Source organism: Benincasa hispida, chromosome 6, assembly GCF_027475165.1.
Source record: "Benincasa hispida cultivar pf3 chromosome 6, pf3_genome.v1.1, whole genome shotgun sequence".
NCBI classification, from domain to species: domain Eukaryota; kingdom Viridiplantae; phylum Streptophyta; class Magnoliopsida; order Cucurbitales; family Cucurbitaceae; genus Benincasa; species Benincasa hispida.
The window spans coordinates 4,742,011-4,764,550 of NC_143483.1; the positions used below are offsets into that span (position 1 = coordinate 4,742,011).

The 22,540-nt window shown below is 34.6% G+C and overlaps 1 protein-coding gene across 4 annotated transcripts; it reads left to right on the forward strand.

Annotated features, from left to right (window-relative positions):
* Window positions 1–10,539: 10,539 nt before the first annotated feature.
* CPL4 (C-terminal domain phosphatase-like 4) lies at window positions 10,540–21,467 on the forward strand. Of its 4 annotated transcripts, XM_039034453.2 has the most exons (11): window positions 10,540–10,865; window positions 10,963–11,168; window positions 11,259–11,328; window positions 12,195–12,337; window positions 15,141–15,217; window positions 16,123–16,238; window positions 17,541–17,721; window positions 19,062–19,351; window positions 20,015–20,200; window positions 20,280–20,318; window positions 20,748–21,467. In XM_039034453.2, exons 4-11 carry the CDS (start codon window positions 12,195–12,197, stop codon window positions 21,057–21,059), a joined length of 1,344 nt encoding a protein of 447 aa, XP_038890381.1. In that variant the 5' UTR covers window positions 10,540–10,865; window positions 10,963–11,168; window positions 11,259–11,328; the 3' UTR covers window positions 21,060–21,467. The 4 variants fall into 4 exon arrangements, with proteins under 4 accessions (XP_038890381.1, XP_038890382.1, XP_090170995.1 ...); XM_090314869.1 differs by lacking the exon at window positions 10,963–11,168 and having other exon boundaries at window positions 10,619–10,865; XM_090314868.1 differs by lacking the exon at window positions 10,540–10,865 and having other exon boundaries at window positions 11,087–11,155; window positions 11,257–11,328.
* Window positions 21,468–22,540: the final 1,073 nt, after the last annotated feature.

Genomic DNA, 22,540 nt, shown 5'->3' on the forward strand with positions numbered 1-22,540 from the left:
CATCAAGGGGTTAAGAGACATCATGGAGAAAGTGATTGGTGGGTGAACGGAAATAGACAAAGAATGGTAAATGGAAGTTATCGAAACATTTAATATTTCTACTAAGCGTTTGATACATGGTGTGTGAATGAAGATATAAAGAAAACATGAAATACACAATGAAAGAGAGATAGAACACATACAAACAAGTGCCAATGTCTTGGCACATATTTAATAGAGATCTGTTTGCTGGATAGGATGGATTTGATGGTAGGAAGAGCTTCCCCTCTCAGGCTTGCTCTACCGGTAGTAGGGATCTTTGCACAGAGCTTCCGATCGGGAGTTTGGCAGGTTGGATCTGAGATTCACCTCTTGGCCTTATCTCGTCTTCTTCCCGGATTTCTTCTCTTAAGCACTCAGCTCAACCTTTTCTTTACAATCTAGCGGCACTTAGCCCCGTATCAAGTAGCATACCTTTTTGAACTATATATCTCACACATAGTGTCATTAGGGTGTAGTTCAAAATCCCGGGCTTTAAGGCCTAGCACGTGTATCCCGATTTAATGAACGTTCTAGAGAGTTTGCCTAAAAAAAACTCCATAGGAAGAGGCCCCCACTTTCACATTCACATAGGTGAGTCTATCAAACTAAGGGTTACTCAAGTATATTCTGAATTATCTACACTACGTAAAGGTTTAAGTCGTTAGACACCTTTACTTATGCACAATATTGTATAGACTGAAATTACTCAATGAAAAATTTGTTTTTTTCTTATGTTTAAATTTTCAAGTGGGGGATTGTTGGATGAAATTTTAATTTTGTTTTTAAAAAGAAAAAACAAAAGGGAACCAACCTTTGGTTGAGAATCCCACATTAATAAATTTTGAAATGGGAGTCTTCTTTTTGTACTCCAACCTTGGACTTGGGTTTGAGCCCCAAGGGGTCCCTATGTTCTGGAGAGAGTGAGAAGATAGACCAATGTGGGTTCAGTGGACGTCCCACACGTGCACCACTGCCGTCCGGTCGGGCGTGGCAAGGCATGTGATCATTTTTTCATTATTTTTTATTAAAAATAAAGAAATAGCATAAATTAAACTTTGTTTCACCAACGATTCGAGGTTGTAGCATAGTTGAGGTTGAATCTAAAGGATCTACTATTGGATAGATACCTTTGGCAGGACGGCCAAAGATTGAATGAAATGTTGCCATGGGGTTTCGGCAATTTCAATTCCATTTTCATCATTGGTCTTCCGCATGTATCGAACTTCTGCCTGCACCTATCGCCACGTGCACGTTCTGTGGTTGGGAGCGTTTTCCTCCCTGAAAGCTTCACGCTGCCACTTGGACAGAGCTGCGAAACGTCTTAAAGAAAGCGAGCTCCGCGACTCAGTCTATAACGAGCTTTTGTTTTTGAAGGAGTAATATAACGTGCAACAGAAGAATTCAAAATCAATAAGCACTTAAACTACACTTAATTTGAGTTTTAAACATGCTACTCATGAGGTTTTCATAAAGGGGTTTGAACCAAACATTACCTTTGAAGATCTCTTTTGCAAATTCAACAGAATTTCCACAAGTTTGAGCTTGATTCTTTAAGTAGACCACCAATAATATCTTCTTCACTATGCTCAGGAAGGAATGTGTGGTAGAAACACTCTAATTAAGCTGATTTGAGGATGAACTTGAGAGGGTGTAGTAGGGTTTTTAGTTTTGCAGCAACTTAGATAAAGTTCTCAACCTTCTCTTTTTTAATTCCATGCGTGAAGATCCATTTTCTAGACTGATTTGATGCATTAGAACATGACTACATGTAGGGCAGCTCCTACTTGGAATTGATTGAAGATCTAAGGTGGCATTTGATGATAAAACACCGAAAAAAATGGTTAGTGGATTTTCCCAATTTTTGGGGAAAATCCACTAACTCAAATTTCTCTTTTTTTTAAAAAAAAAAATTGATTTTTATTAAAAAAAAAACTATTTTGTTTAAAAATTAATTTAATAAAATAATTTAAAATAATCAATTTAAATAAAATTAATTCCAATTTTAATTAAACCTTTTAATTAAAAAATATTAAATTAATAAAACACTAATTCCACCAATATGGTTCAATTTCATACAATTAATATTTAAATAATAATTTAAATATTAATTGATTCTCCAACCTCGTTTTAGTTTCGACTAAATTAAACGTTTTAATTGCATCATATACAATCAATTGAAAACCTAAAACTGAATTTGAACATTTCAAATTCATAACCCTAAATTCAAGATTCATCCAATCAATACTCAGTTTATTATTCCAATTTATGAGCTAGTAGAGGGACCTACTAGACCTATAGATCATGAGCTCCAACGATTTGTAATAAATTGGTTAAACTCTTTCAACCGAATTAATTACTTTTCGTTAACCATCAAGGCATACCACTATAGCTCGATAGTTACACTCTCATCACTGTAGATGTATTTATGTCCATGTTAACCATAATCAGTAAGTCGATCCTTCACAGATCATTCGTATTTACAGTTGGGTCAAAATTACCATTTTACCCCTGTAAATGCATCTTGTTCCTTAAGCTCCCACTAGCCCTCTAATAAACAACTATTTTATAATATCACTTATGAATCATGTCCCTCTCTCTATCATGAGAGGGCAGGGCCCTGTTTGTTCAAGACTAGGAATCAGCACTTAAGAGAACAACCTATCTGCTAACCCTAAGATGGGTAGGAGTAAATTCCATCACGCAAGGCTATGTCCCCAACTATCTATCTAATCTCATCCCTAAGATGGAAGGCTTATTAAGCCATGCTGTTGGACTACTCTCACCCATGCAGATCAAAGAACAATCCTGAATAAACAGGAGTTCATAGCTAGCTCAGATTAAGATCGAGTTATCTTAGGTTACTTTAGTATGAAATAGTTAGTTTTAATAGTAAACGGTCGTTATAAAGAAAAGTGACTATTTCGAGGTCCAGTCTTTATGCAAACTCATTGTATAGGATGCCCCTACTCACATGAATCTACATGAATGATCTGTGGATCACATAATTTTATTACCATACAAAAATGGGTCGTAATACCAACAACATTATCGAATAAGATACTCAATAATATTTTATTGATAAATAGAATGTTTAACACGAAATTTACGAACTGCGAGTTCTAGGACATTCCTAACAGTTTTGCAGGATTCGTTCTTTGCCTGACCGTCAGTTTCTGACTGTTTGTTGCCGTCCTGTTCATTGTCTAAGAATGTTGCCATTTCCAACAATCTAACATAGCCACTCACTCAAATCCGTGTAAACTAAATCTGATTAAGATCCATCTACATCTCCATTGGCGCAGTTACTCCCTGTTTTGCATTCTCCATCCTCCATTCATGGGTTTCATATTCAATGATTTAAGGGTTTCAAAAAATTTGATTCGATTCAGCCATTCCGGTTCAGTTAGACTGATTTGGTTCAATTTAGTTTGGCTCACCATGTTTGGTTTAAACTGCATTGGTTCACTCATTTGGTTGAATCAACTATTTCTTCATCTTTTATAATGGTGAAATATTATGGGGCGCTTTCCTGCACCAACTGTGCATTACGTGTTCATAAATTTATTAATTGTCCTACAATTGAGTGCAAGTATTGTCACAACACATGGTAATATTTTGGACAATTGTCCTGCTCAACCCACCTCGCCTTTTAGATAGATCCACCAAACCAAGTAACTTATCTAACGCTAGTTCTTCATTTGTGTATAGGATTGGTATGACAATCCTAGATGGGTGAATAGGGTTTTTAAAACTAATTAAAAATTTATTACTAAGTGTGTCCAATTAAGCAAATTAATATATTTTTTTTAATAGTAATCTAATTAAACAATAATTTCATACATATGTGATCATTTTAAGTGACCAATTAAGTGACATTAACAAATTCAAGCATCCAATTTAATTTTCATAACAAGGTTGGTATATAAATATGCAGAGATAAATTCAACAAACCTAAATAGACAAATATGGGCAATAATTTCAAGAATAAATTATCACAATTAATTTCATACAAATAAAATATAATAATAAATTATTTGCAAAATTAAGTAGGAAAGGGATAGAAAAAATGATAATGAAAATTTATAGTGGTTCGGCACAACCGGCTTACATCCACTTCCCAAGCTCCTTTTGGGTATGTCACTCAAACTTGACTCTTTCTATAATTGCTTCAAAGTTCTTTTTTTGGGTGCAAGAACAAACCCGACCCTTTCCACAGTTGAGGATCAAACCATACCACTCTTTTTTTTAGATGAAGAGCAACCCTTACAATGATTTTGAAATGAAGAAAAAGATGAGAAAAAACTCTCTTAAAGAGTAGATTTACAAATTTGAGCACTCAACAAATAAATCGTCACAATACAATAAGTCTCTCAAGAATAAGATGAAAAGAAACAATTAAGAGTTTTGAGGGAATAATAATCGCGGTTTTGAGGATTGTAAAACTATGTAATTATTATTCTAACTTTGGAGAAGATGAAGAGTTTAAATAGGTGAAAACCAAATTCAATTTAGGCCATTGGATGTTGGTAAAAAAAATGAATGTTAGGGATTTAAACTCAACTAACTATTAGACACAAACATAATATAATATAATAATATATATTTCTTTTTAAAATCATTTCTTTTAAAACCCATAATGTGTCCAAAACTAGCGGTTAGATACAAACATAAAATAATATTAAATTTATTTTCTTTTTAAATTCATTTTTTTAAATCAATCCAAAAATCAAAAGTCTACCATGTGTTACTCCTCCATTACTCCAAGTGTCACATTTCAATTGGTCCACTTTGACGAAAAATAATATGCCACGTCATTAGCTCGAGATTTTTTCGTTAAGCTTGTTTAGCCTATATTTTCTTTGTTTAAGCTCTGATTTGAGTGATTCAAATTGCATTGGAATCATTGTTACAAGCTCTACACAATAGATACTTCAAAACATTAAAACCGTTAGTGAATAAAAGTAGGTTTGTTATTATCAAAATATTTAATTAGTTAAAACTAATTAATTTGAGATTAAAGGCCAAAAGGCCAACACTATGGTTGTTGTTGCCTCTCCTCTAATGATCCTTCTCCTCTTAGGTTTCCATTTAATAATGTCCCATACTTACTAGAAAAGATAATTTTCTCAAATTCTTCTACCCTTGCGGCTAAATCAAGCTTGGCTTCTTGATTCTGCTTTTTGTAATCATATGACCTTTGATACTTCACTTATGTCTTCTCCCACTCCTGCTCCATCTCTACCTTTCATTTATGCTGTTAATTGAAATTCTATGTCTATTTCCCATATCAGTATTGTTGTTAGCCCAACCTTAAATCTTTTACATACCTATTATGTTCCCAATTTGAATTTCAATCTTGCCTCTATTGGTCAATTATGTGATCTTGTTTTAATTGTTTATTTTTCTCCCAATGGTTGTCAAGTTCAGGATCCGTAGATGAAACAAATAGTTGTTAAGGGGCACAAGGTAAGACGATTGTTTGAGCTAACTTCCCTTCAACTTCTTGTTTCTTAGTCTATCTCTACGATAATCACTGACTCTGCTATATATCAATGACACCTTCGTCTTTGGTTATGCGTTCTCGGAAAAACTTTGCAAGTTAGTTTCTATTGGCAATTTAAATAATGTTCAAAATTTGCTCCCTTTGACTGTATAAATTGTAAACTTGTGAAACAACATGCTTTATTTGTTCCTCATTCATACTCTTCTTTTGATACATCTTTTGGCTTAATTCATTCTGATATTTGGGGTCCTACTCCCACTTTCACTTTCAATGGCTATCGATACTTTGTCTTGTTCATTTATGACTGTTCTCAATTTACTTGGATATATTTTATTAAATGTCTTTATGCCTTATCTCAAGTTTACATTGATTTTGCCAATATAGTTCAAACCTAATTTTCTTGAACCATCAAAGTCCTTAGTACAGATAATGCAATGAAGTACAAGGACTCAATTTTCCTCTTTTTTCTCAACCAGCAATGAACTCTTGTTCAACGCTCATGCCTGCACACCTCTCAACAAATGGTTGAGTAAAACGCAAACATCACCATATTTTAGATTTTGTTCATGCTCAAGTTCTCTCTACTTCTTATCCTGAGAAGTTTTGGGGAAAAGATGTCCAAAAAACCCATGGGGTTAGGTCCCCGCGGGGACCCGCCCCGAACGGGACGGGGAATGGGGGAGAGAGTGGGGATTTTTTTTCCCATTTGCAATTCGGGGCCAAGACGAGTAATATATATATATATATATATATTAATATTGTAGACTTTGTTATAATAATTATAGAGGTTTTAATTATTTAAGTTTAAGACTTTATTACTTTAATTTCTTTGATGTTATAATATTTAAGATAAGATGTTCTAATTGTTGAATTTTAATTTATAAAAATTATGAGAATTAACATTTTAATTATATCTTTTTAAATTGAATGTGTATTATTGTTTTATTACAAAAATTGTATTGGATATATTTAAAGAATTGTTAAAAATATATATATTTAACTAAAAAAAAATTGTTAAAAAAAAGATGGCGAAAAAATTTTCCCCGCGGGCGAAATCCCCGCCTTGTTCCTCATCGGAAAATTCGCAAGGACAAGTAATCAAATAGACGGGGACAAGGAGTGCTTCCTCGTCCCCACCCCGCCTCGTGGACATCTCTATTTTGGGGTGAAGCTGCTCTCACTTCTTTATGTCATCAATCGTCTTCCTTCCTCTGTCCTTCAAAACATCTTCCCTTTTAAACATCTCTAAGGAACTTCTCCTTCTTACTCTCACCTTAAAAAATTTTATTGTGTCTGTTTTGTCCTTCTACACCCTCATGAGCATACAAAACTTGAACCTTGTGTCTGTTTATGCTGTTTCCTTGGCTATAGGATTGAACATAAAAGTTTTCGTTGTTGGGATCCCATCTCTAAACGGTTACATATTTCCCGTCATGTTACTTTTCGGGAGCATCGTACGTTTTCTAGTCTTTGTTCATTTTATTCCTCTCTATATAGTTCACATATTTTCTTTATATTGATCCCTCTAATGTCCTTTTTCCTGAACTTGACCCACCCACCCCATCTCTCATCTCCCAAACCCTCTTCCAGATCCAACATTAGATTCCCAATGATACTTCCCCATCTAACCTTACCTCACATCTCAACCTGCTCAATCTGCTCATTTCCTACTCTCCTGATATCAACATCTGTCATCGCTGTTGAATTTGAATCTGCGTTAGTTATTTCTGTTTTTCATCCCAACAAGTAAATCAACCTCTCCATCATCTTCAAGATTTTCATTAATTTTCCACTATTCAGTCTTTAGTCGAGCCGTCATCTTATCATGAGGCCAACACTAACCCTCTATGACAACAAACAATAAATGAGGAACTCCAGGCGTTAGAAAAGACTCATACCTGGATTACGTTGATCTTCCCTCGGGCAAAAGACCTATTGGCTATAAGTGGATTTATAAAATCAAAACACCTTCCAATAGCTCCATTGAATGTTATAAAGCTCGCCTCGTTGGAAAAGACTATTCTCAGAAATACGACATTGACAATGAAGAGTCATTTGCTCAAGTAGCTTGAGTGACATATGTTCGCATTCTTTTAGCTATTGCAGCCGCCAAACAGTGGCCCCTGCTATAGATGGATGTTAAAAATGTGTTTTTTTAATGGTTCTCTATCTAAAAAGGTGTATATGAAACCTCCGCCTGGAACAACTCCTCCACCTCGAAACAAACCCCCATGAGCATGGTTTGCCACCTTCAGTTCTACCATCACTCAACCTGGGTTTACTTTTAGTCCCCATGATAGAACTCTTTTTACACGCAAAACCTGTCACGGATTGTTCTTCTCCTTCTCCATGTTGATGATATGATCATTACATGTGACGATCCTCAGGCTATATCTGACTTGCAAAGCTATCTTGGGGAACACTTTGAGATGAAAGATTTGGGACCACTCAGTTACTTCCTTGGCCTTGAGGTCTCATCCTGTTCTGATGGTTACTACTTACCTCAAGCTAAATACGCTTCTAATCTCCTCACTCGATTTGGCATTATTGACTCAACCACTTCATCAACACCATTGGATCCAAATGTCCGTTTGACTCTATTTGATGGTGTTCCTCTCGAAGATGCTACTTCTTATCGGCAACTGGTTAGTAGTCTCATTTATCTTAATGTGACTTGCCCAGATATTGCATATGTTGTTCACATTGTTAGTCAATTCATGGTCGCTCCCAAGTCTATATATTTTACTGTTATTCTTCATATTCTCCGGTATGTCAAAAGGCACTTTTGGCCATGGATTTCAATTTTCTTCCTAATCATCTTTATCATTATCTGGGTACTCTGATGCAGATTGGATTGGTGATCCCACTGATCGGCATTCCACTACAGGTTATTGCTTTTACTTAGGAGATTTTCTCATCTCTTGGCGAAGTAAGAAACAAACTGTAGTTTCTCGTTCAACACATAATCTGAATATTGTGCTCTTGCCAATGCTACTTCTGAGTTACTATGGTTGAGTTGGCTTCTTACTGATATGGGTGTTCCTTAACAGTTTGCTACTCTACTTCATTGTGACAATTATAATGCTATCCAGATTGCTCATAATGATGTATTCCATGAATGCACCAAACACATTGAAAATGACCGTCACTTTGTTTGTCATCATCTTTTGAACAACACTCCCCTCCTTCGATCCGTCTCCACTATAGAGCAACCTGTTGATATCTTCACCAAAGCGTTGTCACCTAGACATTTCATTCTGTTGCTTCACAAACTCAAGTTGGTCTTTACTCTACCACCTTGAGTTTGAGGGAGGGTGTACCATATATACATATCTTATTTGTAAATTAGCAGATTATACTCCTTAATTTAGGCTAATTTAGAATCTTCCATATCTTTACTTTGTGTATATTTACCCATTTCATACTTTATAATACACACCGAATAAAATACCAAAAATTTCAAAAACTAATATACAAAATATGGTAAAATTGAAATAATTAAAAAAAAAAACAAAAACCACATTTAATTATTTTTTGCTATATTTACAAATTTAGAAAATCATGGCTATGAATACTTTTAGAGCTAGTTTGGATGTTGAATTGGTTATAATAGTTTGTGGAGTTGAATAGTGTATATTTTGGGGGGTAAAAGTGATAGTCGATTAGATTTTGTTGATTTTGGGACCAACCAAGAACCAAACCAAACCAATCGATTTTATAGAGAAGGGATTCAAATCGATGTCCAACAAAAAACAAAACCAATTGGTTGGTTTTTATTTGGTTTAGTTTATCATCGATTTGGTTCTCAGTTTTTGGAATTTTCTTTTTTTTCTTCTAATTTTTTATTTTTATTTTTACTTTTGTTTCACAATTGGTCATTTTTGCTAATTTTAAATTAAAATAAGATATATTTCTTTTCTTTTTTTTTATATATATATAAAAATTGAAATTGGACATTTTTTTCTGGGTACTTTTCTAAATAAAAAACATACTCACTCCACAATAATTGGTTCTTTTTCTAAACAACAAATTCATATGCATCATAATAACTAGAATACTAAAAGATACCTAATATTAGAGTTTGTTTTTAAGGGTATATATATCCTCGGTTCGGTTTATTTTGACGATCAGAACCAATACTTTTTGGTTTGCTCCAAATACAATCCAAGTAATCCAATTTTATACTAAAAAAATCAAACCAAACTAGTGGATCGCTTTGGATTAGTTTGGTTTTTGGTTGCACTCCTATTTTAGGGTACAAAGTTTTTTAGTCTAGGTTCGTTAAGTTTGTGGTTTGTTTATCATGAAATTATGAAGTATGAGTTTAAGCTATCTATTATTTTTAATTGTATGTTAAATATCCTACTTTATAAAGAGATAAAAAGACTCGTTCCACCAAATTTGAAAATATATTCGATTTTAAGTTACGTTATTCTCCGTCTATTTGGTCCTTTTGGATGTACTAATATTAGTTTTTTTTTTTTTTTTTTTTTTTTTTTTTTTTTTTTCTGTACTTATTAGGGTTTAGAGTTTAGAGAATCAATTTAGGTCAGGTTCATCTACAATTTTGGTTTATTAAAACAAGTTTGGGTTAGGGGCATAAATTGTAGGCCATTTTCTTGCATATAGACTTATTTTGTTTGAACATGATTTTTTTTTTCAAAAACATGTACTTATTGCAAATTTATCATTGAAGTAGAACATGTTCAGATCTCATAGAGCATGCTAATGTTTTTAACCTGTGATCTTAATTTAACAAAACTTGAAATAGAGCATGTTTGGATTATTTAAGGAAAAATGTTAATAGAAAAGTTATTTTAGTTTAAACACATTTTATAAACAATCGTCTAAAATATAAATATTCATGTCTTTGGTTACATTTTGTCGGAAGTATTTTACAAAGTTTAATTTATTTGTTATACATTCATATGGTTTTATTATTGTCAATAATTTTGAATTTATATTTAAAAACACTTTCACTAGTCTATTTAACAAAGAACACTTAATTTTGGATTATTGGAAATAAATTTGAGTCAATTGGTGGAGATAAGTGTTTAACTAGGATAGCTTTATATTTATGTATAGGAGGAGAGTAAATTTGAGTTAATACGATTAGCCCATCCCTCTCACACCTTCTCTTAAACTCTCTCCTACCTCACGCAACAAGGAAACGCAGGTTAGTCGTGCCCCTGTCCGCCGGCCACTAGTCTCCGGCCAGTCCTCACGTCGTCTTCCGACTGCCTACGTTGCCGCCGCGTGGGTCTGACGGCGGTTAGCCTCTCTCTATCTTCCGTCGACCACAGCCGTTGCCGTTAGTCTTTCGCGGGATTCTTGGTTTTGGGTAAGATTTGGTATTTTATGGGTTTTTCTTGGATATTCTTAAGTATCCACTAAGATTTTGGCCTAAATTTGATTTACCCATAATGTTTGGATTTTAGATTGAAGATTTTGAGGACGTTAGCTTGCTGTCCAGCAAGTGTTAAGGACCGAATTGGTTGATTTTTGGTTAATATCGGATTTGGAACCCTTTTGGATTAAGAATAATCGCTGTAAATTGGGTTTATAATTCCTATTTGTGGTCTACGCATAGATTGGAATTTTTGGTTGATGTTTTGAAGTGGTTTTGGATTAAACCAGGTGTTGGGTAAGTTGTTTGAAGTTTTGTAAAGTTAAATTTGTGTTTTGGACTTAGGCCCTAAAGTTTGGAGTTAAGTTTAATTATGGTCTGTGTTAGGGGATTTGATCCAAGATTACTCAAAGTCGAGAAGAAGATAAATTGTTTGTTATTCAGGCTCGATTTCGTGGTAAGTAACATTACTAAGTTTAAAATATTATTTTTGGCTCTGCCAAATAGTTTAAAGAAAAGCTCGCATGAAACGTTTTCATGCAAGCTTCTGCTTGTGCTTAGTCTAGTTGATTTACCTTTTATAGTTTAGTTAGTGTTATGAGCTTGCCGTTAATTTATCCTGTTGTTATTTGTCTTAACTTTGGGGTTGGAAATTTAATGTTGGAGTTGTTAATGTTGTTTTGAAGTTGAGTTGTCCTTAATGGCTTATGAAAGTGATCATTTCCTAAGTTAAGTTTGGATCACATTGGTTCTTTCAGCTGACCTATTTAATGTTATAAGTGTTGAATTTTTAGTCTCGTTTAGGTTCTTTGATCAAAGATTAGAATGTTAGTTTTTTTTAATTGTCCTGATATTGATGAACCTGGGATAGTTAGGTATGAGGATTCTTTTGAGGTTATAAGTTTATGTAACAATAATTGTAGTATATTGTATATTCTATGAATTTTTGAACCCAAAATGTTGCAGCCCTAGGTGGTTTCTTTGTGAAATTATTTGAAGTACATGCAAGTTTATTTGGAAATGATTAGAAATGAAAAGAAGTCTGACCTACTAACTGAAGTCAGCTTATTTAGGAATTGAAATTGATGTTATCCTAGAATGCTTCTTTCTTTGTCCATCTGCTATACTCAGTAGAAGCTATCTATTTTATATTTTTCTTTCCACTTCTAAATGTTTCATTAGACTACATGCTTAATATTTTTTTTGTAAGATCTTTTCCCTTCTGAATTTGGCTCTATTGTTTCCAGTCTTGGTATTGCATATTAATGCTACAATCTACTAAGGTTTTTTTATTTTCCCCTTCCTATTTGGTGGATATTTCAGATGAGCCTTGCAACTAATTCTCCAGCTCACTCATCAAGCAGTGATGATTTTGCTGCGTTTCTTGATGTAGCTCTAGATTCCCATTCGTCTGATTCATCACCCTATGAAAAGGCCGAGGGTGACAATAATGCCGAAAGTGAGAGGTACAATTAATTTTTAAAATTAATAAACTTCCATTGTTCTTTGAAGTTAATAATGCCTAAAGACAGTGGTTTTAGGTTTTCATTTTTGGTCAATCCAATGTTTTTATTACTTCAATCGAGAATTAGATGGAAAGTATTTTGTAGTTGTTTGGCTCTCTTTTGAATCCTCATATAGATAAAGATATGATATAAGTGTCAGCGGAAATAAGGCTTCTAGAGGTTTGAGACAAGGGGATCCCCTATCCCCCTTCTTTTTGTTTTTAATTGTTGTGGATGTTTTAAGCCGTCTCATCTCTAGGGGTGTGGAGGGGAATATTATTGAGCCTTTTATGGTTTGAAAGAGGAAGCATTGGCTCATCTCCAGTTTGCTGATGATACAATGCTATTCTGCTCTGGCAATGAGGATTTTTTTTATCCTAATCATATGGTGGGGTTTTTCAAATCCATGTATGGACTAAAAATCATTAGGAGCAAGTGCAAAATTTTGGGTATTAATTGCGATCAAGATAAGCTTAAGAGATGGACGGAGATGATTGGTTGTGAGGTTGGTTCCTTCCCCTCTTCATACCTTGACCTTCCTTTCGGGGGAAACCCGAAGGCCATCTCATTTGGGACTCCATTTCTGAGAAGATTCATAAGAGGCTTGCCTCATGGAAGAAAAGCTTCTTCTCTAAAGTTGGTAGACTTACTTTGATCAAGTCAACGCTGAGTAACGTTCCCATTTATTATTTCTCTTTGTTTCGTGCTTCAAGCGTGGTTTGTAAGAATCTGGAGAAGTACATGAGAAACTTTCTTTTGGGGGGGGGGGGGGGGGGGATGAATGAAAGGGATCTCACCTTGTTAGCTGGGAGGTGGTTGAGCACCCCTGAACCAAAAGAGGGCCAGAGATTAGTAATTTAAGGCTTCGCAACAATGTCCTGCTGGTTAAGTGGCTTTGGCGTTTTGTCCTTGAACCCGAATCTTTATGGCATAGAATCACCGAGAGTAAGTATGGTACCTATCCTTTTGATTGGGTGGCTAAGGGGGTTAAAGGTACACACTGGAGTTCTCGGAAAGATATTGCACTTGAGCTTCCCTCCTCTAGTCCATTTTGTTGTAGGGGATGGTAGGGGTACATATTTTTGGGAAGATCAGTGGGTGGGGGATAGACCCCTTTGCTATGCGTTTTCTTGTCTTTATCATTTGTCTTCCTTTAAAAATCATACCATCTTTGATTTGTTGGTCAGATCAGGAAGCTTCGTGTCCTTTTCTTTTGGGTCCATCCTCATTTATCCAATAGGGAAATGATGAAGACAACCTCTTTTCTATCTTTGTTGGAAGAGTGCAGCTTTAGGGAGGGGAGAAGGGACATTTGTGTCTAGAGCCTTGATCTTTTGAAAGGCTTTTCTTGCAAATCTTTCTTTATTTGATTATTGATCCCACCCCTGCTAGAGAGTCGGTTTTTGACGTGGTTTGGAGGATTAAGATACCTAAGAAAGTTAAGTTCTTTACCTAGCAAGTGTTGTTGGGTTAGGTGAATACCATGGCTAGGCTTGTTAGGAAGAGGACATCGTTAACGGGTCCTTTTTGTTGTACTTTGTTTCGAAAGGCGAAGGAAGACCTGGATCACCTCTTGTGGTGCTATTCGTATGCGAGATCTATGTGGAGTTATTTCTTGCAGGAGTTTGATGTGTAGATTGCTAGCTAGAGGGATATTTTCACGATTATTGGGGAGTTTCTCCATTCGTCTTTTAGAGAAAGAGATGCTGCTTTTTGTGGTTTGTTGGAGTCTGTGCTATTTTGTGGGATATTTGGGAGGAAAGGAATGATAGGGTGTTCAGGGGTAGGTATAGGAACCCTAATGAAGTTTGGTCCTCGGTGAGATTTCATATTTCTTTGTGGGCTTCGATTTTGGATCTTTTTTTGTAATTACTCTTTAGGACACATCTTACTTAGTTGGAACCCCTTTCTGTAGAAGGATTGTTTTGTGGGTTGGTTTTTTTTTACACCCTCGTATTCTCTCTCTTTGTTTTTTCAATGAAAGTTATTAATTTTATAAAAAAATGATTAAGATTTAAGAGCGATGAGTTCCTTTTTCAATTTCTGGACAGTGTTCTTTTTTTTTTAAAAAAAAGATTATGGTTGGTATTGTACGACTATGACATTTGAAAATGCTTATTAAAATAGGATTTCATGATTGGTTTAACGTTTCAGGTTTACCCATCTGACTTTCTTGTGATAATTTTATAGCAATTTGTAGATTCTAAGCTTCTAAATTCCAAACTTTCAGTCATTCATCTTAAAAGATTTTTTTTTTAAGAAGCCAAATTTCCAAGAAGAATGAAAGAATAAGAGCAAACTGCAAAGCAGCACAAAAAAGAGAAAAGAATATAAAATTGAAAATTAGACATTTACAGCAATCATAATTATTTAAACTCTCAGGTAATGAGTTTATCTGTCATTTAGTTTCACTTTCATCTAATTATTTTCTTTTATAGATATCGTAGTTCATGAAAGTTTTTATCAGTTACCTTGTGTGTAATTATTATTTTGTATTAAAAGTCTAAATCTATGGTAAACAGGATGCTGCTATCCAATAAGAGTCATTTGTGATTTCTGTGTTTGTAATTTGTATTATTTTTCCTTTTGCATGAATAACAGCATTGAGTCATGGCAAGTGGCGACTATCATTTCTGCACATAATAACGAGGGTTTGTAGGATTGCTTATAAGTTATAACCATATAACTAAATTGTGGTAGTTTATTGTCATTTTATCTATTCAACATGTCATGTATTTTTTATTCATTTCATTCAATTTTTTAGGATAAAGCGCCGTAAGGTGGAGAAACTGGAAAACTCAGAGGAGGATATTCTGTATGGAGTTGAAGAGCAAAGTTCAGGTAAGTTAAACTGTTTGTACTAACCCCTTTTGTTGCCCATCTTTTACTCTTGCTCTACCCCTTTCAATGTTGCCAATTTGTGGCTGCGACCTGTACTATATACAGTTTATACTGTACTACTTCCTTACTTATTAGACAGCTATACGACGTGCTTGCTGTGTCTGTCCTTTTTTTCCTCCCACTCTACATATTCATAGAGCATTTCCGTTGCTAATCTTCTGTTACACATTGTGTGTTTGGTGGTTGCCTCCTCTTCCCTTCTTATATGCGAATCTGATTGGAGGTTTGTCACCCTTTTTTGTCCATCTTTTTTGAATTTTATGAGCTTCTTTAAGAACCATATCAAGTTGGCCCCAAAATGATCTATATATAAACACTCCCTGTTATTGTTATTGAGTAAGACAGTCTTCCCTAGAAACTATGAAATCTCAAAGGGAAGGGAAGGATACCTACATCCCTGTATAACCAAAAGTGAAATAACATATTCTCTGGCTTTATGTTCAAATTGATCCGAACACTAGTGGATAAAAAATAAAGAACAGGACGGGAATTGTTCTTTATATGATACTTGTGGCAATCTTTGGTCTAAACAAAAATAGTCATTTTTAGTTTCTTCGAAAACTAAGAATTACGAAGATGCTAGATGGATATGCACCTGAAATTTTGTGGTATCTGATTTCATGAACTATTTCAGTTCAACGATCCTCTGCTCACCATATATCCTTTATTTTGGTTTCTTTCTTCCCCTACCAATGTAACCTATTCAGTCTTGTGTAATTGTAACTTATTAATATAGAAATATAAAAGCCTTCATGTTGAAGCAAGTATTTGACTCCTTGTATTCGTGCGTTGGTATTTCTCTAATTGCTGAATTCTTCTGTTTTGAAAATAATAATCTATTACAGAAGCAATATCAAAGCAACAATTATGCAGTCATCCTGGTTCATTTGGAAATATGTGTATCATATGTGGGCAAAGGTTGGATGAGGAATCTGGCGTGACATTTGGGTATATACATAAGGTAAGTTTTCTTTATATGAATATCTAATTATCTTCTTTTCTTTGTTACCAATTACCATGTATAGAATGTTTGGCTGGGATGGGGGGTGGGGGTGGGGGGTGGGTTAGAAGGAACTCAGGTGGTCTGGGAGTTTACAAAGTGGGCACCATTTAGAAATGATGTCAACTTGGTTTTAAATGCCTTTTCCTTTTTCTTTACTAATTTTTATAAAAAATGTTAATAATTAACAAACAAAACTAGTATTAATTATTTTTAATACTTGATAAAAAAAAAAAACTAGTATTTTAAATAATTAATAAAAAGCTAGTATTTTAAATAATTAATAAAAAATTATCTTTAATAAGTGTGTGTGTATATATATATATATATGATTTCTTAAAAAAGAAATAATGTCTCCAACATGTCGTCTCCTACAATTTTAGAAATTGGCGTGTCGCCATGTCGTGTCGTGTTGTGTTGCGTGTCTTGTGTCCGTGTCCGTGCTTCCTAGGTGGGAGGGGTGGGTCCTATGGGTATGGAGGGCGGTCCCTAACCCTCTCCGTTTTTGAATTCTGCCCCTTTTTTAGGTTGTGCCTAACCTTACAGACCGGTTTTATTCCTTGGGAGTTCTTTGCTGAATGCTGTTGTTAATGGGAGAGGAGGGGGACTTCTTTTGTGTAGGGTTGGTGGAGTGGAGATCTTTATTTCTTTTCTAGCCCCTTGAGTTTTCCTCCTGCAAATAAGGGAAGAATTGATGGGAAATTGGGATTCCAGTCAGTCTGCTCTTGCCTCAGTAGGTATTCAGGCGATTTTAGTCCTGGTTCCTTCAATGGTCTTGGGACTCTAAAGAAAGGGTGTTTCTAGGAAAAAGAAAGACGGGAGGGAGGAAAGAAACTCGAAAGAGAGAAAGATAATGGAATAATTCCATGTAGTTTGACATGTTCATTCTTTTCAATATATATTCATTCACTGTTGTCAAAATAGATACTAGCTTGGATTTCAACTTACCATGATTGGAGAAGCATCTTCATTTATATATGCTTCTTTGATCAATATACTATCAGTTTCTTTAAAAAAAAAAAAAAAAAAAAGAAAATAGTGGAACAATCCCTTGTAGTTTGAGATGTTCTGTTAATATATATGTATGTATACATATATGTGTGTATATATATATTTTCCTTCAGTTATTTTTGTTCAATGTTGACAAAATAGACACTAGCTATGGATTTTAACTTAGCATGGCTAGAGAAATACCAGTAACTTGTAGTTTGCTAGTATATCAAACTATGTGCTAAATATATGGCCCATCTGATAATCTTGTAGGGACTCAGACTAAATAATGATGAAATTAATCGGCTGCGTAACATAGACATGAAGAGCTTATTGCTGCATAAAAAGCTTATCCTGGTTCTTGATCTGGATCACACACTATTAAACTCAACTCAACTAGGGCATTTGACACCTGAAGAGGAGTATTTAAGGAGTCAAACAGATTCTCTAGATGGTACATTGTCCTCTCATCCGTACATAGTTCTACTTTCTAAAGTAATTTCGATATGGTGTTGACTGTTATTTCATTCCCATCGTGATTTTGCTTTCACCATTGCTCTTTTCTGTTTGCTGTGTTCTTTTTTCTTCCTTTTATATATATGAAACACATAAGTACATTCCCCTAATCCTAAGCTTTTGTATTTGCTGTTTTAAATTATTTGCACCTTGAGCAGCTACGACAAACAGTTTTCTTTTATTTAAAATTAAATACTTTAAATTCAGCATGGACAAATTTGCAACATGGAGTTCAATAGTTTTGTGAATTCAATTCAAATTTGGATTTTTTTTTGTAAAGTATATTGAGGAGGGGCTCTTTGTTAGTAATTCTTAATCTTTTGGGACGTTGGAATTACTTTGAAACTTTTCAAATATCAAGAAACATTAAGAAAAGGTTGGGATAATTTCTTTTGCTAAACTAGTAAAAGGGAGAAATTTAGATTTTGGCGTGTCCTATATATATATATATATTAAATATCCGTGAGTGTCCGGGCTAGCTCACACTCGACTAATCATAGGAAAACTCGCTTGTTCCAACGATATTTGGGAGTCAAGGAAACTCATAGGATATTAAATCCTAGGCAGGTGTCTTTTCACTATATGGAAGAATGCTATCTTTTATTTTATTTCTTTAGGAAAATAAAGGTCGTGTGAATTCAAACTTGGGTCAGTTTATTTTATTTTTTTGCTATGGGTTTCTGCTGTGATAAAAACTGAAATTTGAATCAATCAGTATAAGCACTTTATAAGCATAACTTATGGGACTATCTCTACAAGTACATCTTGACTCGGAGATGTCTCTAAAGGGGTGTTTGAGGCAAAGGTTGGAGTTGTGAAGTTTGCAGAGTAATTTAGTTTGGTATTAATAAAACACAAAATTGATGTTTTTTTAGTTGTGGGACCTACAAACTCTTTAGGCCAAACAATGAGCGGAGTTGTTAACTCCACTCTCTCCAACTCCAACTCCAACTCCTTTGCCAAACACCCCTTAAGAGATTGGTAAGAGTTTGAGTTTGAGTTTGAATGGCCCGTTTTGGGATGAGGGCCCTGACACAGATTTCCTTATACGAATTTTGTAACGTGCATCTTGACCATTTTTTCCCTTGCCCTCGTGGACCATGAAATAAATTGCCCCTTTTTTTGGGTCTTAACTGTTCAGTAGTGTTTAATTTAAATTTTGCTTGCTTTCTTATATGATGTCAAGTAATTAATCTTAAAAATTTGGCTTAATTATCTAAGCTTCCTACGAATTCCTGATGTTGGTGTTTTTGATGCTATGGTAAAAATTTTGAATAGATGTCACCAAAGGAAGCCTTTTCCTATTGAACTCTGTTCATACAATGACAAAATTGAGGCCATTTGTCCATTCATTTTTGAAAGAAGCTAATCAACTGTTCGAAATGTATATATACACTATGGGGGAGCGAGCATATGCCTTCGAAATGGCAAAGTTGCTGGACCCCAAGAAGGAGTACTTTAATGGAAAAGTTATTTCTCGGGATGATGGCACTCAAAAGCATCAAAAAGGTCTTGATGTGGTGCTGGGTCAGGAAAGTGCTGTTCTGATCCTCGATGATACTGAAAATGTAAGTGCATCTAGAATTAGCCGATACTTCTGTACACTTGATCTATTGTTGCTGCCTAGTTATCAACTTATGATAATTAAATGAGTATGTAACCGTGAGATTCCCATCATGCATTGAAAGAGGCCGATAAATTGCATAATGCATTCAGTGAAAAAAATATGTTCTTCCACATTTGAGAGAAGGTTTAAATACATTTGATAGATAAGAAGATTATGTCATGCAAAGGAAGGATCGTAATTCTTAAAGTTAATGCAGCATGTTGGTTCCCCAACTCCAAAAGTTATTTTATTATCCTCTTAGTTTATTATTTATTATAGTTGGGGATGTTTTCTGTAATCTCTAGTTTCTCTTTCTTTATAATTATTTTTTTTGAGGAATCTCCCTCCGTTACTCTTGTGGATTATTCAATGCAACATGGTTCTCTTATTAAACAATAGAATCTTGTAATGGGATTGCCTGTGAATGTTTACTTAGTGAGTGTCTTAGTTCATCAAGAAAAATGTCTCATTAGACTGGTTTTCTATTCTTTGCGATTCAGTCTTAGATGTTGAATTGGGATATTTTTGTCAGGGTCTTTGAACGTTGATTTTGTCATTTTTGGGTTGCTGAACTACCTATTCTTCATACACATATGGAGCTAAACATTATCAATTCTTATGATAGGCATGGCCAAAACATAAAAAAAACTTGATATTGATGGAGAGATATCACTTTTTTGCTTCAAGTTGTCACCAATTTGGCTTCAATTGTAAATCTCTATCTGAGTTGAAGAGTGACGAGAGTGAAACTGATGGGGCACTGGCAACCATCCTGAAAGTTCTGAAGCAAGTCCATAGTGTATTCTTTAACGTATGTCCCTCTCTCTCTATTGTTACATTTTTGTTTTCAATTTTTTACCTCAATCTCACTGTTAGGATTTCTTCTGTAGGAATTATCGGATGATTTGGTTGACAGAGATGTGAGGCAGGTAAAAGTTTGTTCCCTCCTGGAAGTTCGATGATCTAAAATCTTCTAGTAATGACTATTAACTATAATTTCTACTTGATTCCTATATTTTTGTCCTTGACTTGATCAAATTCGAATTTCAGCTCCGGACATTTTCATTATGTAATTGTTCACAAATAAACATTAGTTATATTACAAATTTGTGGATTTATTAGACGAAAAGTTGAAAGTTGTAGCTCTTATCAGACAAAAGTTTATTTATGTCTAATAGGTTAATTAATTTTAAATTTAATTTAATTCATTTTAAAATTAATTTAATTTTAATTTTATTATTTTTTTAATATCAAAGTACTAATAGACATAAAATTGAAAACTTTCCTGAGATGGAAATTCAATGTCATGATGGTATCATATCGTGGACTTAATTTTGAAATTGCCTTCATCTAAACAGATACTGAAGACAGTTCGGAGCAAAGTTCTCGAGGGATGCAAAGTCGTCTTCAGCCGGGTCTTTCCTACCAAATTTCAGGCTGATAACCATCACCTATGGAAGATGGTAGAGCAGTTGGGAGGCACTTGCTCGACCGAACTCGACCAATCTGTGACACATGTGGTCTCAATGGATGCTGGAACGGAGAAGTCACGTTGGGCTTTGAAAGAGGAGAAGTTTCTGGTCCATCCACGGTGGATAGAAGCATCGAACTACTTCTGGAAACGGCAATCGGAAGAAAACTTTCCCGTTGAGCAAACCAAGAAACAATGACAGTTTCTCTCTTAGAGTAGTCCCGCATTCCTCTTAAATGGAGCTTGCATTTGTTGGGGGATTACTTGCTGTGCTGTTAGTGTTTCCCCAATATATTACTTACGGACTCACCTTCTTTGTAGGTCAGCATCTCATTTTTGAAGTATCCCCTATTATCAACTTCAAGGGTTGATTGAAAGAAGATAGATGTGTAGATGCATTTTGTTGTAATTTTGGGTAACCATCTTGAGTTGGGCTTAATCATAGGGGTGTTATTTTTGGCTTTGATTCTTTTTTTTAATAAATAATCCAAGCCTTAACATCTATGGTTCTGTATGTATTTGTAATTCCTCTGATGTATTTGTCTCAGATCAAAGATAACAATATTTGATAAGTTTCATGAGTGAATCTAGAATTACATTTTGGAAAGGGAGAACTATGGGTAGGTTACATTCACATCTATGAACTTTCAATTTGATCAATTAAATCCCTTGTAGTTTGTTAATGGTTGCAACCAATTCCTTTTATTAAATTGTTTTTATTTATGAATATTTGTGATTTCTCTCTCCTTCCTCTTCATCTTCTCTCTTTCTCATCTCCATCTCTCTATCACATTACCACAATATTTTGCGCATCAATTGAGTGATTGGGAGAAATGAGAGAACTTTGGAGTAAAAATCTATAATTTGGATGGAAAAATTTTATCCAGATTAAGTTTTTGGGCCATTCAGCCATCCAAATAGAACTTGGTGAACCCACAAATTAGTTCCATATACAAATTCCATACAAGAAGATTGCAAAAAAATTCTGAGAACTGGCTGCAGCGCAATGAATGAAAATGGACAAAAAGTAAAATGAAACTTTGCCAATAATCCAAACTAAAAAAAAATCATCTTTCTTCGGTCAGCAGAATGGTCAAGACTATGGCTACTTCACCTTTAAGCGCAGTGCTCGGATTGCCTTCTCCGTACATTGAGATAAAGAGGAATAAAGACTTCCACTTGGGATTCTCTTCTAATTTTCATCTATTAAGTTAAACCCTTTTTTCTTTCCAAGCTAAATGGAGAGAACTCCATTTTAACATAGAAATAGCTCCCAGTGGCAACGACATCAGATGTGGGTGTGAATGGAGAGAAAGGGCTAAGATATCCCCTGATTTCTTGGAGAGCAAAGGGGTTCATGAAACTAAGGTTCTACTTTCAGAGATGAGAATGAGAAAGGATGAAGGAGGGAGAAGAGAGAACAAGAGAGAGGAGGGAGAAACCTCAAATATTCACAAATAAAAACTAGTTTAATAAAAGGAGCTGATTTGCAAACATTATCAAATCACAGGGGATTAATTGATCAAATTGAAAGTTATTGTAACCAACCCTATAGTTTAAAGGGTGGTTTGTGTAATTTTTCCTTTTGAAAATAATGGGGTTAGATTTTCTTATGTATATATTGTTTTGATTCTCAATTTAGTACCATATACATAGTCTTTGCTACTAGTTGTGTTTTTT

What these genes read in the sequence shown, in the direction of transcription:
- CPL4 (XM_039034453.2), top strand. Translation starts at nt 12,195, where the DNA reads ATGAGCCTTGCAACTAATTCTCCAGCTCACTCATCAAGCAGTGATGAT. An exon ending in AATAATGCCGAAAGTGAGAG is followed by an intron (nt 12,338 to 15,140) that starts GTACAATTAATT and finishes TCAATTTTTTAG; the next exon opens with GATAAAGCGCCGTAAGGTGG. An exon ending in TCCTCGATGATACTGAAAAT is followed by an intron (nt 19,352 to 20,014) that starts GTAAGTGCATCT and finishes TTCTTATGATAG; the next exon opens with GCATGGCCAAAACATAAAAA.